We start from the raw sequence: 14,764 nt of genomic DNA on the forward strand, positions 1-14,764 counted from the left end.
TATCATGTTCCCCAGCTCACACACTCTCACCATTGCGCTGGGACCGGGCTCGTTCGACTGAGCTTGTCAACAAACTCATTCCGATGTCATGCGATACAGGCAAAAAAGAGGATACAAGCTTGAAATGCTACAAACAACAGATTATCACCTCATTCTACTCATCCTCATCATCGGTCGTCGTATTCGCATCCGGGATCCTACCCCAACTCGTCAACCCCTCCGTCTCTCTCTTGCTCAACTCGTCATCTTCCTCAGTTTCGGTATCGCTCCAACGACTCATCATTCGTTTCCCATGTCTCATCCTCGTCATCGTATCGTCGAATTCGTCATTCGAGAAAACAGGAGACGGGGTCGCTGACGGCGAGAGGGAACGAGAACGAGATTGTCGAGAAACTAGTTCTTCTGAAGTTCCTCCTCCTTCTCGTCGCGAGTCGTAGTAGTCTTTGTTGAGAGTGTAGTACGAAGTCGTAGCGGGGATAGCAGAAGAAGGAGGCGAAAGAGTAGGAGTCGTACTGAGTTTCGAAGAACCGAAATGAGTGCTCTTCGTTGGAGTTTTCATTTGATCCGATAACGAAGATGCGTTCGAAGAGGACGAGTAGGTGAGGACTTGGTTGTTTGCTGATCGACCGAGAGGGGATGGAGTGAAAGGGGAAGTGATACGAGCTCCACTGGAAGAGGAGGAGGCGGGAGTTTCTTCGAGAGAGGAAGTAGGAAGAGGTGGGATCGAGAGGGAGGGAGGAGGCGCGATCAATTGTTTACGCGAGGCGAGGAATGAACCACCGGAAGACGAATTGATAGGACCGGAGGAAGAAGAGGATGCGAGAGCTGCGAGATCGACTTGAGCTTCTCCCGATGGAGGGAGGCAACGTGCGAGTCGATTATCGCGAGAAGGGGACTTGATGGGAGTAGAAGCGTAGAGAGATGCTTCTGGAATCGAGGCGGATCGGGGGACGTAAACGCTTGGATCGATCGAGAACTGACGAGTCCTTCCGACGTTGTGCGAAGACGAACGAACTTGACGAGAAGGCGAGCTTGGACGTTCTTGAGGAATCGACCGAGTTGTCGTCGAAGGAGGAAGAGGGATATCGAAGTAAAAAGTTGTCGTCGGAAGAGGAGGAGGAAGTTCTTTTTCTTCGGCGAGATCGTACGAAGAGTGACTGATCGAGGAAGACTTGCGACGTCGATGACTGTAGCCGCTGGTTGAAGACGCAGGAGTAAGAGGTCCATAACTCGATTCGGAAGAGAATGAAGTACCGTTCGAGAACGAATCGGAACGAGAAGTCGAAGTCGAGGACGATTTCCTTCGACGAGATGATTCGAGCGGGGGGAGCGAAGTCGAGGCTGCGGCGACGAGAGGATCGATCGTTTGAGAGAGAGGTGAAGTCGTCGAGTATGTTCGTCCGACATGAGGAGGAGGCGGAGGAGGAGGGAAGTTCGAAAGCGAAGGAGAAGCGGAAGGTCCCGCATTGATGCGATAGTTGAGGAAATTCGAGCTCGCAGACGGTAGAGGAGGTAAGGTTTGAGTAGAGGGACCTCCAGTCGAAGAACGAGGTTGAAACTTCATCTGCCACTGGGTGAACGCCCTCCCTTCCTCATCGATCTTCGGTACACAGCTCCACGACACTTCCATATCCTCCGGTTTCGTATAACTCTTGAGACACACCGTAACTCCTTCTCTCCCGGTCGAAACTTGACCAAACTCTTTCTCCTTTGATTGATTCGATTCTTTGACGCTGATACTGATCGACTTCGATCCTTCCGTTACCGCTGACGAGGACAAGTGTTGCTTCGTCGGAGTCGTTCGAAGGGGGACGGGTTTCTTGATAGGCGAATCGAGAGCTTTCGCCTTTGCTTTCGCGACAGCTTTGACCTCGCTAATTGGAATGAGGGCAGGGGAAGCCGTGTTCCAAGTTCTCGTCGTCGTCGGCTGCGATCCTCCTGTGCCTCTGATGATCTGTCGAATCGGCAGTTCGGAAGGAACGACGTCTTCTGCAGACTTTGCTCGAGTGAAAGTGACAGCTTGAACGATCCGAGGTGATTCTTCTGACGCGGTTCGACGGTGAGTCGGGAAGTTTGAGTTTGAAGGTGCGTAGGATTCTCGTCGACCACTGCTGCTTCCGATCATGGGAGAGGGTGCGAGGTCTTCATCGTCGTCGGAGGAATCGAAATGTGAAGAAGCTTGGGAAGAAGTCTATGCATGCCGAAGCGCTCGGTTAGTCTTCTGTCTCGAAGCGATTGACCGGACTTGGCACGCACATGAGAGATGTTTAATCCTTTGAGTTTACTCCCACTGTTACTCGTCGACATTTTCTCCATTCTTTCCGTCGCGTTCGATCCTCTTCTCGTCTTACTCGTAGCATGCGCGTTCGCCTTTACCGGGAACACAGAGTAGTTCGACCCTCCCGACAGATCGAGATCGAGCGGAGGAGGTGGAGATCTCGTCGTTCTTGAAGGTCTTCTCTGTTTCGGAATTCGATCATCACTCGAGTTCGTTGGGACGAGAGGCGGTGTCGCAGTTTGATAGTCGTTGATCGTCGTTGTGGGCATAGGTGCAGGTCTTCGTTCTTCGTCGGGAGTGAAAGTAGGCAGAGAATCGATTCGCGAGACTTGAATCGGGTAAGAAATCATTCCTTCGCTCGCCTTTCTCGAATGTCCAAACCCTCCACTATTCGATGTCGGTTGAGCTTGTAGAGAGAACTTCCGAGAAGTGACGGAAGGTGCTGGGAGTTCAGAAGGAGACGAATTGTTGAGAGATTTGACGAAAGGGATCAAGGAAGGAGGGGAAGAGACGGAAGAGGCATGTCGGAGATACTTCGATCGAGGAGGTTTGAAAGCGAGGTATCGAGTGTCTAGCTTCCGGTCTGTCAAGAGGGAAGAGGGAGACGGAGATGAGCACCACCATCTTTCCGACAAGGGAGGAACGCCGTCCAGCTCACCTTTATCCTCTGATGAACCTTTCATTCCTTCTGGCATATCGATCCCTCCTAATCCGAGTCCTTCCCGTGGTGAGAGAGTCGAGTTCGAAGGCGGATCCAACGGAGATCCGGAAGTCCCGATGCGAGGCGCTGGAGGAATCGAGAGAGATGGAGGAGGTGGTCGTGCGATGATAGACATCCTTCCTTACTGCGAAAAGCGTGTTGTCTCTGGAGGCAGAGAGAGGCGGGAGTGGAAGCGGAGAGAGACCCTGAGGACCGAATCCGGCTCGATTGAACGAGCTTTCTGCTTCTTTGTGAACGAGTGACTGAGTTGGTATGGATAGAACCGACGTAATGCGAGAGCGAAAGCGTCGTCGTGAGTAGGTGGAAAGGAGGAAAAGGAGTGACGGGCGTGAATGTTCGAAATCGTCGCTGAGTTCGAAAAAAGAGTTCAAACTTGGGAGGTAGGATCTGCGCGACACGGGTTCCTTCTGTCCTGCGTTCTCTCTGTGTGTCGAGGCATCAGTCCGCATCTGGTAGCGATTCAATTGAAGAGCAAAAAGCCGGAAATGGAAAGAATTGACTTCAAGACTTCTCATTTTCCCGCTTCCTCTCCTTCCTTGCCTCTCTTCCCTTCGAGGCTCTCGGTACAACCGTTACAGTATTCGTTCATTTGCGACTCGTGAATGAGAGACAGAGAGGAGGGCTCGTAATTAGAGTCACACAGACAGTCTCTCGAGTTCAAAGCTCACCTGCGAAGAGCGAAATAGAGATCAGTGCGAGAGGTGGCTTTTTTCGCGACTCGCCTCTGACGCTTTTCTCCAAGGCTTCTCTCTCTCTTTCTCCGATCGTACACTGTTCTTTCCTTTAATTGAGACAAGATACCGAGCGAGCTTCCACTCTCTTTCTCTCGATCTCTTTCCCACGCGAGGTTTCGAGTTCAACATCGACCAAAAAAAGACTCGGTTTCGCTCCATCTTTCTATGAGGTTTGTTAGTCAGCTAACGTACACTATACCTCTCTGTGGAGTGACCGAGGAATGTGCAGGACCGCGACAGCTGAGAGAGAGTAACGTACGATGACTATTCTTTTCGAGCTTGCTGAAAACTTTCTTCGTCACCTCGGTTCTTGTTTGTCTCGTTCGGCCTGATCGTTCTACTCAGCAGTGTTCGGACGACGCCGAACGTCGTTTACATACGTTGCGGTTTTTTCCCATCGATGTTGCGCTGTCTCTCTTTCCTGTAGCCGCACAATCCCGTGAACGGAAGAACGGAAACTTGCGAGCGAGCGAGGCTAACCTCGAGTTCTCGTGGCTGTTCCGGCGTGGTCAGATGGGAACGTGCCGAAATCACCCAATACAGTCGGATTTGTCTTACTGTAGAGCGCGCTGTGTATCGTCAATTCTTTACTGCGCCAACCCGTCGTGGTTTCTACTTTCAAACTCCGATTGACCTAGGCCCGTAGTGCTTGCGAAAAGGGGATTACAGTATAACAACAAGTTGATAGAAAGCGCAGACACCCGTTGAAAGAGAAAAAGTGCACCGTGGAACGCCATACCCCGAGGCAACGTGCCAAAGGGCTTCCTCCCCTTCCCTCCCCGTCCTTCGCTGAACGCGATACTCCGCGTGATTCTAGGCAAAATGGATCCCTATTCATCAACAACCCAAGCGATCGAAGGATTTAGTTCCCGGAGCTTAAAGAGAGAGGAAAAACGAAGAGACGGACCGTATTTGTGGAAAATGGTCAAAAGTTTCAAGAAATCGTCGACGTCCATCTTGCTCGCTCGTTGTTCAGAGTAACCCGATTCGAGAAGGATCTGATCGATTAGTTTACCCATGTCGAAAGAGTCTTCAATGATCTGCGAGATCGTTCGAACCGAAAAGGGAGAGAATCAGTTTTCGAGTCGTTCTTGAGAGGCAACAGAGCGATAGAGAAGAAACCGAGCGCACCTTTCCTTGCTCAGCACACCAAGCCTTATAATTCGCCTCCAACACCCCTTCAACTCCTTTCGCTTGGAACGAACTCCTAATCGTTCGATTCTTCCTCGAAAAACAAATCCTCGTCAATCCATCAAACTCCTCGAAGCTAACCGGGGGCGGAGGATCGAGGGGTACGATTCGAACGACGGAAGATTCTACGAGAGGAGGGGGACGGAAATTGTTTCGACCGACTTTCATGATGTGATCCACTTTCGCGTAGAGTTGAACGTTGACCGATAATCGATTCCATAAGGAATCTCCGGGACGAGCGACGAGTCGCATGGCGAATTCACGTTGGAACATGAGGATTGCGACTCGACAGATGGGTCGTTGGGACAAGAGTCGGAAAACAATCGCGGAGGAAATCTGATGAAGAAACGTGAGTTCACACCCTGAATTCACGGTTGAAGTGAATCGGAGAGTAAACTCACTTGGTAAGGTGTGTTCGAGATACAAACATCGAAATACGGCAATTCCGTCTTGATGAAATCCCCAACCAAAATGTTCAACTTCTTCTGTTCCGGCCTGCTCCCCTTCCCCTTTCATCAGCATTCTTCCCCCCAAGCGCAAGGAGAGGGTGAAAGGATGATTACTCACTTTCCCTGCACACGTTTCGTCAATTCTGCCGCCATTCGAGGATCCATTTCGACCGCGGTACATAATTTACATTTCTCGAGGATTCGAACCGTCAAATTGCCGGTACCGGGTCCGATTTCGAGAACGGAATCGGTTGATCGTAAAGAGGCTTTGTCGACGATACTGCAGGCGATTGGAACGAGGGAACGTCAGGGGGCTGAAGGGAGAGGGAGAAGGAGATACTGAGTGCTAACCCTTGAGCGACTCTGTGTGGTTGATTCGACTTGTCAGCGTCTTAGATTCAAATGCAGGATAGAGTGAGTACTCACAGAGGGTTCTTGAGGATATGTTGACCCAAAGATGCGGTGCTAATCCAAAACAGAAAAAAGTCCAATTCAGCTCCTACTGCCTCATTTCGGAGCCAGAGAGAGCAAGACTGACTTGAAGATTGGATTCAAAGCTCCCTTTGGACCTTCACCGTTCCCACCATCCTTCTGTTTCGAGCTGGAAGAAGAGGAAGAAGTTCCTTCTTGTAAATGTCGGTTGAACCGTGAGGAAGTAGCTCGTGGCATCGTCTTGCTGCTGTTCTTGCTGCTGAGTGTATTGGTAGTGTCGAAACCCTGTCTGTAGGGCACGCCGCGTGATGAAGGGGAGCAAGATTCACGAGTTCGTTCGCTCGCTCTTTCCCTCCACTTCTTCCGACAAACTCGATCGCGACGTCAAGATGGCCGCAAGAAGTAGAGGGGGACCTCGAGTACGAGGAGAGAATGCGTAAGCTTTCCCAACTCCTATTATCTCGCTTCGAAGGTTGACCACGTCTCTCATCACTCATCTCCCTCATTTCCTGCTTCCTTCGCTCCCATAACAATGCGTACAGTGAACTACGCGCCGACCTCAATTCCCAATACCGCGACCCTCGTAAAGAAGCGATCAAACGAGTGATCGCGAGTATGACAGTCGGGAAAGACGTCTCTGGCTTGTTCCCCGACGTGTTGAAGAACATGCAGACGGACGATATCGAACAGAAGAAATTGGTCTACTTGTACTTGCAGGTGTATGCGAAAACTCAACCGGAGTTGGTCATTCTCGCCGTAAACACTTTCGTTAAAGTGAGCTCCTCACTCTCTTCATCTCCTCTCCTCTCCTCTTCCTCGAGCTGGTGAGGTTGACATTGAGTCCACGATCATAGGACACGGAAGATCCAAACCCCCTGATTCGAGCCCTCGCCATCCGAACAATGTCATGTTTGAGAGCGGAAAAGATTCTCGACTATATCGCAGACCCGCTCAGGAAGTGTTTGAGGGACGAGAACCCATATGTCAGGAAGACGGCGGCGATCTGTGTCGTCAAGTTGTATGATATGAGACCTCAATTGGCTATCGAGAATGGGTTTATCGGGAGTTTACAGGAAATGGTGACGGATTCAAATCCAATGGTACGCTTTCCCCCCACTCTCTCTTTGCCGATTCACCGGAGAGTCACTCATTCTCATTGCATGTAGGTCGTCGCGAATGCAGTATTGGCACTGACGGAAATTCAAGAATCGGATGAATCTTCGCCAATCTTCCTCCTCGACTCAAACACCCTCTCTCGGTTACTAGTCGCCTTGGGAGAATGTACCGAATGGGGTAGGATTGCGATCTTGGGTGCCGTAGCAAAGTACAAGGCGGAAGACGAGAAGGAGGCGGAACATATTTGCGAGAGAGTAATTCCTCAATTTCAACATGCGAATGGATCGGTTGTATTGGCGGCGATCAAGGTAAGTCTCGACCCGATCACTCTTGGAGTGTGGGATTGACGATTGATGGGGATGATAGGTCGTAATGATTCATCTCGAAGCGATTACGAGGGAAGATTTCGCGAAATCGATTCTTCGAAAAATGGCTCCTCCTCTCGGTACCTCCTCTTCCTCCTCTCGGTTTTCTCTCCCGTCACCTCTCACTGACCTCTTCTTCCATTCGTGATAGTCACTCTCGTTTCCTCCGCACCAGAAGTACAATGGGTCGCCCTCCGAAACATCAACCTAATCCTTCAAAAGCGTCCCCAAGCCCTCTCGAACGAAATGAGGGTGTTTTTCTGTAAATACAACGATCCACCTTATGTTAAAGTCGAGAAATTGGAGATTATGATTAAATTGGTCGAGGAGAAGAATGTGGATACTTTCTTATCGGAATTGAAAGAGTACGTCTCTCTCCTCTCTCTCTCTCTTGCTTTCTGCTTGTTCGACCTGGTAGACTTTGAGCTGATCATGAGATCGTGAACGCAGGTACGCTTCGGAGGTAGATGTCGATTTTGTGAGAAAGTCGATTCGAGCGATTGGACAATGTGCAGTCAAGATTGAGTCTGCCGCTGAACGATGTGTCAACGTTCTACTCGATTTAATCTCGACAAGAGTTAGTTATGTCGTTCAAGAATCGATCGTCGTGATCAAGGTGAGTCGTGTCTCTCGTAATTCTTCACTGAAAACGGCAGAATTTCATGCTCGATTACGACTCACAGGACATTTTCCGACGATACCCTCAACGTTACGAAGGGATCATCCCTACTCTCTGCGCCTCCCTCGACGAACTCGACGAACCCGAAGCTAAATCCTCTCTAATCTGGATTCTCGGGGAATATTCCTCTAAAATCGAAAACGCTTCCGACCTAATCTCTTCCTTCCTCGATACTTACGCCGACGAACCCGTTCAAGTACAATTACAAACCTTAACGGCCGTAGTGAAACTGTTCTTGACGAGACCGGAAGAAGCGCAAGGGTTGGTACAGAGGGTTTTGGAGTTGGCGACGAAAGGAGCCGATTCGGCAGATTTGAGGGATAGGGCGTATATTCAATGGAGGTTATTGAGTTCTGATACGGAGGTCGCTAAGGTAAGTCGAAAGGAACTCGTTGATCAGGAAACCGGAAGGGAAAGACTGATCGCATTCACCCTTCGACTCAGAATGTCATTCTCGCTTCGAGACCGCCAATCTCCTTACCGACTACTTCAGTGCCGAGTGGATTACTCGACGAACTCATTTCAGAACTAGGATGTCTCTCTGCCGTCTACCACAAGTGAGCTCTCAATCTCCCTCTTCTCTCTCTCTTGTCCCCTGTTCTTTCACTGACGAGAGGGGATGCGTGTGAGTAGACCGGTTCAAGCATTCGTAGCAGGAGGTAAACTAGGAGCTGACCAAATCTCTTCGACAAAGACGGTCAAATCGAACGAAACGAGTAAAGAAGCGGCATTGGCGACGGTCATGGCGGGTCAAAAAGCTGAAAACGTGCGTCTTCCTTATCTCTCTACCTCAGAACCCAAATCTGATGTCGAGTGTTGGGAAATGCCAGCTCCTCGATTTCGATGATGATGAAGAAGAAGATCAACTCGGAGGAGGAGGAGGAGAATCTTCGAATTCTCTTTCGGCGGATCTATTCTCGGCTCCTTCGACGAAGAATGCATCTTCGAACCCTCTCGACGATCTACTAGGTCTCTTCGGTGCGCCGCCTCCTTCCTCAACCGGCGCAGCGCCGACAACAGGGAACAACAATGTGAACCCGATGGATTTCTTCGCTTCTCCCGCTTCTCCACCTCCTCCTCAGCAACAACAACAATCAGCAGGACTAGACTCTTTCGCTTCTCTCAATCTATCTACTTCTTCCTCGGCGTCGCCGACAACAACAACGAACGGATCGAAATCGAATGGTTTGGACGATCTTTTGTTCTAACCCAAGTACCTTTTTCTGTTTCCCTCCCCTTTTGCCAGATACCCTCCACATCTTCTTTTCGTTCTACCTTAGTACGCTCTACGATATCTCCCCCTCTCTTTCTTTGTCTGGTCTCGCACGTACAGTATCGATTTCTTTTCGATGTTCTCACTCTTGTCAATCGAAAACTCACACGCGATCGCACGGAAACTTTTCTACGGTTCTTGCCTCTGTCGTTCCTCTCATGCGGTCTCACATTCTCTCGAGTACTACTGTACATGAACGAGCGCAAAGTGATGCAGGTACTGAATCGATCTAAGATTACCTCGCAACGTTCTATTTCCTTTCTCCCTCCTTTCCTCGCTCCAATCTTCTCTAAGCTCTATGCTAGTTCAAGCGTTGCAATCTCCTCCTCTAGTGACTTCATCCCATCTACTTTATCCTGTTCTGCCGGACCCAGACTAGCTCCTCCATCGAGTTTCTCTTTCAATTGTTGAGTTTGTTTGAGTTTCTTCCGTAGGTTCCTCAGTCGTTTCGCTGGATCTTCCGTCGTTGTCGTCGCATCTGCTTCCGCCGTTGTCCCTGCTGCAGTCGAATCGGTCGGAGCGGAGGATGTTGAAGTAGATTTCTGAGTTTTGTCCTCCTTCTCCTCTCCAGCGTTTCCTCCCGCTTCCTCCTCATCGTCCCAGCTGTCCTTGACGCTTTCCGTCTCCTGTCTCTTCTCCTTTCGTTTCGCATTCTTCTTCGCGCTCTTACTCCCTCCTGCCGCTCCTCCCGAGATCCCCTTCAACGCATCCTGTACCAACGGGTTCAACCCTGGTACGCTCCCCTTCTTCGCACGATGTTGATCCATCTCTACTTGTTTCGAGTTTCGGTACAGAGAGACGTCTTCTTGTGGAGTGAACCCGGGTCGAATCTTGATCTCCTGACGAAACCTGTCGCGCGACTCTCCTACAGTCAGCCGGACACTCGTCAGGAGGGACTGCAGAGACGAGAGACAGCGTACGTTCCGTCAGGACGACGAGTTGGAGCAATCACTCGTTGACCGTCTGAATTACGAGAGATTCCAGCCGCAGTACGGTCCGGGAAGATCAGGTTCATTGGAGGGCGTGACATCTTTGTCTGAGTGAGTGTAGAGCGTGTGAGTCCAGGGAGTTGGATTGGGTTGAACCGGGTTGAGCGACGTCGCCGATTTCAATTCAGGATTTGCGAGTCTATTTTGGTTTCCATTCTCCTCTAGCTCTCTTTATTCCCTATTCGCATTCGATCCTGTACGACTATAACATTCCCACTGCACGGCTACCAGCACCTTGGTCCATCTGTTCCTTCTTCCCCTTCTTTTCCCCTTCTCTCTTCTCTCCACGCGGAGCACCCATCTCCTCCTTCTTTCGACCAACGAACAACAATCAGAGCGTAGGGGATGGTAGAACGACTACATCAACGACGGAGCACCAACAAGGCGCAGAGACTACCACATGAACGAAAAGTGAGTCCCCTTTCAGATTTCTCGAAAAAAGTTGAATGATCGGGAACATCGCGTCTGATGTGCGACTACGGCTTCCTTGATAGCGTTGGAACGAAGGAGATGAATGGGGAACTAGTTCGACCGACGAAGGAGCGGCGACCGATGGAGGATTCGCGACTTCAATAGCGAGTTCGTCCCCAGCTCAACAAACTTTCGCGACGACTTCGAGCTCTTCAAGCGCTGAGAACGGAGGAGGAGTGACCTATCCGACTGTGACGAGCTACGCTTCTGGAACCACGACCACGCAACCGAACGGGAACGGGAATGGGAACGGGAATCAAGGAGGAGAAGGAGCTCAAACGTTCTCGACTTCCTACTACACGCCTCCGACTACCGCTCAAGCCACGCAGCAAACCGGAGTAGGAGGAACAGTAGCGACGGCCACTCAGGTTGCGGGTCAAACATACACGACCCAAGTTCAACAGAATGGACAAATTACGGTCGTCGTCGTGATTAGGTTCGCCCGAGCTCTCTCTCTCTCTTCTGCCTTTATGAATCCGAGACTGACCTGCTCGAATGAGGAATAGCTATGAGAATGCTCCGGCGATCACTACCTCGAGTCCCGCCTCAGTAACCGGTTTCAATCAATTCTCGACGATTCCCACTACTATTCCCTCGACGTTCTCTTCCTCCAGTCTTCCCTCTTCATCTCTTTTCAACACCAGCTCAATTACATCCTCGTCTCTCCCCATCAGCTCGTCCACTTCTCTTCCTCTCACTTCATCCACAATCTCCGCGTCCCCCGGTTCAATCTCCCCTTCACCTCGTAACAACGCCACCCTCTCTCCCGGCGGAATTGCAGGAGCCGTCGTAGGTTCCGTCCTAGGTGCTCTCCTCCTGTTACTCCTCGCGTTATTCGCGATCAGACGAGGAAGGAAACAGGGAGAAGAGGATGAAGCGACGGGAATGTTGGGAGGTGGAGGGAACGAGGCGGATCCGTTCTATGGTGGCGGAGGGGGCGCTGGAGGATCGATGAGGGGCGTAGGGGGACCGGGACCGATGGTGAGATAGTCGGATAGTGTGATCAAAAAACATCGCGAATCGAGCTCGTCTCGCCTGAGCCGGCGAGACTTCGAACGATACCCCTACAATAATTTCCTCTTATCTCTGTACACGCACGAACGCTATAATCCTTTTCGCCTTTCCCACCCTTTCCACTCTCACTATAATCGGATCGGACCTTCACCGTCGTCTGGCTTTCCCTTTCTCTTTGCTTTCGTTCTCATCCATCAGTGCATTCTCGTTTGTCGTGTCTCATAGATGATATGATATAACAGCCAATCAGTACCGGCTTTCAACCATCACTGATCTCGAGGGAGGAAGGAAGAGAACTCGAAGAAACGGAAACCGCAAATCGTTCAATTGTCGCTTTCCCGCGCGCTCGCCCCATAACCCATCGTTCGACCGCCCTCGTGCCGAGTCGTTGCGCGGCTTGTTCCCGACTCTGCATCAGATTTTCAAGGAAGAAACGGTTTGAGCTCTTTTGAGGCGAGGAAAGGAATTGACTTTTGAACCAACCGTTGCGCTTCGACCGTTTTTCATCAAGTTGACAGGAATCGTTTCATTTTAACTCTATCATACGCTAGTACAGTACTTGCAAGAGCTCATGCTCGAAGATTGCCGCGCGAGCTCAAAGAACCATGGTGTGAGAGATTTTCGAAGCGACCGTTGGATGGAAATCCGTGAACGGACCACAACCCGCGATTTTCATTTGCCTCGATTCGAACGAACACTGACAGGGAGAGGGAGAATTCAAACGTTTACAAGAGCCCCCTTGTCGTTCAATTGAATGCCTTCAAGTCAAATTGCAGAGAGCGAAGGGAGGAGGTGACTCGTGCGATTTCGAAACAAGTCGAAACGTGAACTTGAAAACGGGTTGGACATCTGTTTGCTCCTTTTGAGAAAGAGATGAGGATGGGAGGAATGTAATCGAAAGAGTTCCAGTCGAGAGGAGGCAGGAGAGAGGGAGTTCGTCAAAAGAGAAGTCGTCTGCAGGAATACTTTTACCTTTTTTTCTGAATGTGATCGCTCGCTGCCACTCAGCCTCGTTTTGCAGGACTGCACGCGAGCTGGGGGGTCTCGAATCATGATGAGGGATTTGAGCATCTCTCGCAATTTAGCTGCAAGTTGCAAGCGTAGTCTTTGTTTCGCGTACATAAGGGCGCAAGAGAAGAGAGAGCTGTCGAAGAGGAGCACGTCGACGTTTCTTCGTGGATTCTGACGAGAGGCGAGAGAGTTTGGAAGGAGCTCGGTGTCGAAGAAGAAGAAGCAAGGAGGAAGAAAGAGAGAGAAATGAGCTCATCGTCGTTTTTTTTTGCGAAGGAAAGAATCTCTGGAACTTTCCCCATCTGGATCGCAAATTAAAAAGGACCTCGAGCTCCCCCTCTTTGACCTCCTTTGCCTCTCTCTCCATCTCACTCACCTACACTCACCACCTACAGCATCGACCGACGAAGGAAGCAGAAGATGAGGAGGAGGAGGATTGCGGTTGTGGTACACCACCGCAAGGAGCGTTCTCAGATAGTGAAGACGAGTTAGACGTATTGGATTTCGTTTTGAGGGATCAAGAACTCGCGTTGAAAGGAACGAATTCGACTTCTTCTCAATCGACGAGAATCGCAGGCGAAACGGGATTGGGATTGTTCAAGAGACCAGGAGTTGAAGGGTTATCGTTATCACCTTCAGCGGATTCGAGTCAACGAGAAGGAGGAGAAGGAGAACCGACGATGTTATCAGCATTGACGAAATCGAAACTTGCGACGAGGAGACCTTCGACGGCACCAGCTGCGACGAGGGATGAATCTGTCGGAGTTGGTCTGCTAGCTCCTCCGGTCCCGACTCCGAGAACGAGAACGAGAACGATTTCGAACCTGATACCGAAATTACGATTACCTCGAGCTGGATCCTCTGATTCTTCCGACGAGTCGACTTCCTCCGAGAACGAAGAGGCACGGGATAGTGACGAGACGGTACCCGCTGAAGCGGACGTCGAGGGTACTGGAGCGGCGAAATTGAGGAGAAAGAGGAGGACGAAACGCAAGACGGAGAAGAAGAAATCGTTTGATCGATTCATCATGCCGAGTGAGGAGGAGTTGAAGGAAGCGAGACAGTGTGAATTGGTTGGAGAGACTGGGATCGTCGTTACGTTGGATGAATTGATCAAGCAGAGAGGAAGAGTCGTTTTCGTCGCTCTCGTGAGTTTCTCTCCTCTGTACTCTGACTGCAGTGAGTGGTGTTGAAATTCTCGTTTTCCAGCGTCACTTCTGGTGCAACCTGTGCCAACAATACGTCCAAGCTCTTCGCGAAGCGATGCTTTCCCTCGTCACCTTCCAAAACTCTGTCGACAGCCTCTCCCTCGCCACCCATTCCTCCGTCTCGGTCGGAGAATATCACGAGCCTCGAGCCGTAATCCCTCCTCTGTATATCGTTCTCGTCTCGACCGGTTCTCATCGATTGATCCCGACGTATCGACAAAGACTCGATTGTCCGTTCCCTCTCTACGTCGACAAGTCGAGGAAATTGTACAAGACGTTGGGGATGACAAAGAGTAGTCTTGGGATGGGGAAAGAGAGTGAAAAGGGGAGTTATATCAGGAATTCGAATTGGGAGAATGTAGTCAATTCGACAAAGGTCAGTCGGGAACTCTACGACTCTTGCAGTCGTCAAGTTTTTTGAGGACTGACGAGCAATCGCTTGCATAGAACGGTCTCGCGATGCCCCGTTATCCGGGTCCTCAAGCTCAACTTGGTGGAGAATTCGTTTTCACTCATCATCCAGGTTCGTTTACGCCTCTTCTTTTCACATTGCGATCTCGGACTAATCTTGATTCGATTCTCGTTCGACAGAGGACGATTCAGTCAGTTGTGAATACGCTTCAAGGATGCATACAACTCGAGCTCATGCCGAGGTAAACCTCTCTTCTCCTCCTTCTCCCATCGTTCTCGGAACTGACTCTCGACCCCGCGTGAGTAGATCCGGGATCTATTCGCTGCCGCCGGCGTCCACTTGAATGATCAAGATGCCGAATCCGTTTATGGCGAATCGACTTATTCTCACCTTTCCTAATCCTCTCTAATCTCTCTCTCTC

The 14,764-nt window shown here is 50.5% G+C and overlaps 5 protein-coding genes across 5 annotated transcripts; 2 read left to right on the plus strand and 3 right to left on the minus strand.

Moving 5' to 3' along the window:
• Nucleotides 1-154: 154 nt before the first annotated feature.
• Nucleotides 155-3,114, minus strand: JCM6883_004414 (uncharacterized protein; the record flags this gene model as incomplete). The annotated part of the gene is made up of 3 exons (XM_076635016.1): nucleotides 155-2,191; nucleotides 2,257-2,861; nucleotides 2,937-3,114. The coding sequence occupies 3 exons, from the start codon at nucleotides 3,112-3,114 to the stop codon at nucleotides 155-157; spliced, it is 2,820 nt and encodes a 939-aa protein (XP_076484973.1).
• Nucleotides 3,115-4,546: 1,432 nt separating this feature from the next.
• Nucleotides 4,547-6,042, minus strand: DIM1 (putative dimethyladenosine transferase; the record flags this gene model as incomplete). Its single annotated transcript, XM_076635017.1, has 8 exons — nucleotides 4,547-4,563; nucleotides 4,641-4,773; nucleotides 4,865-5,260; nucleotides 5,326-5,419; nucleotides 5,492-5,653; nucleotides 5,725-5,736; nucleotides 5,800-5,838; nucleotides 5,912-6,042. The coding sequence occupies 8 exons, from the start codon at nucleotides 6,040-6,042 to the stop codon at nucleotides 4,547-4,549; spliced, it is 984 nt and encodes a 327-aa protein (XP_076484974.1).
• Nucleotides 6,043-6,194: 152 nt separating this feature from the next.
• Nucleotides 6,195-9,173, plus strand: JCM6883_004416 (adaptin domain-containing protein; the record flags this gene model as incomplete). Its single annotated transcript, XM_076635018.1, has 11 exons — nucleotides 6,195-6,241; nucleotides 6,348-6,579; nucleotides 6,660-6,905; nucleotides 6,972-7,229; nucleotides 7,288-7,366; nucleotides 7,438-7,651; nucleotides 7,737-7,902; nucleotides 7,970-8,338; nucleotides 8,410-8,522; nucleotides 8,599-8,731; nucleotides 8,796-9,173. 11 exons carry the CDS (start codon nucleotides 6,195-6,197, stop codon nucleotides 9,171-9,173), a joined length of 2,235 nt encoding a protein of 744 aa, XP_076484975.1.
• A 361-nt stretch (nucleotides 9,174-9,534) lies between these two features.
• Nucleotides 9,535-10,268, minus strand: JCM6883_004417 (mago-binding domain-containing protein; the record flags this gene model as incomplete). The annotated part of the gene is made up of 2 exons (XM_076635019.1): nucleotides 9,535-10,087; nucleotides 10,159-10,268. The coding sequence occupies 2 exons, from the start codon at nucleotides 10,266-10,268 to the stop codon at nucleotides 9,535-9,537; spliced, it is 663 nt and encodes a 220-aa protein (XP_076484976.1).
• A 304-nt stretch (nucleotides 10,269-10,572) lies between these two features.
• JCM6883_004418 (uncharacterized protein) lies at nucleotides 10,573-14,742 on the plus strand (the record flags this gene model as incomplete). The annotated part of the gene is made up of 8 exons (XM_076635020.1): nucleotides 10,573-10,638; nucleotides 10,722-11,134; nucleotides 11,205-11,679; nucleotides 13,119-13,871; nucleotides 13,933-14,307; nucleotides 14,379-14,454; nucleotides 14,523-14,584; nucleotides 14,650-14,742. The coding sequence occupies 8 exons, from the start codon at nucleotides 10,573-10,575 to the stop codon at nucleotides 14,740-14,742; spliced, it is 2,313 nt and encodes a 770-aa protein (XP_076484977.1).
• Nucleotides 14,743-14,764: the final 22 nt, after the last annotated feature.

Source organism: Sporobolomyces salmoneus (assembly GCF_050403485.1).
Source record: "Sporobolomyces salmoneus JCM6883 DNA, S_salmoneus_JCM6883_v1_ctg80, whole genome shotgun sequence".
Taxonomy (NCBI): domain Eukaryota; kingdom Fungi; phylum Basidiomycota; class Microbotryomycetes; order Sporidiobolales; family Sporidiobolaceae; genus Sporobolomyces; species Sporobolomyces salmoneus.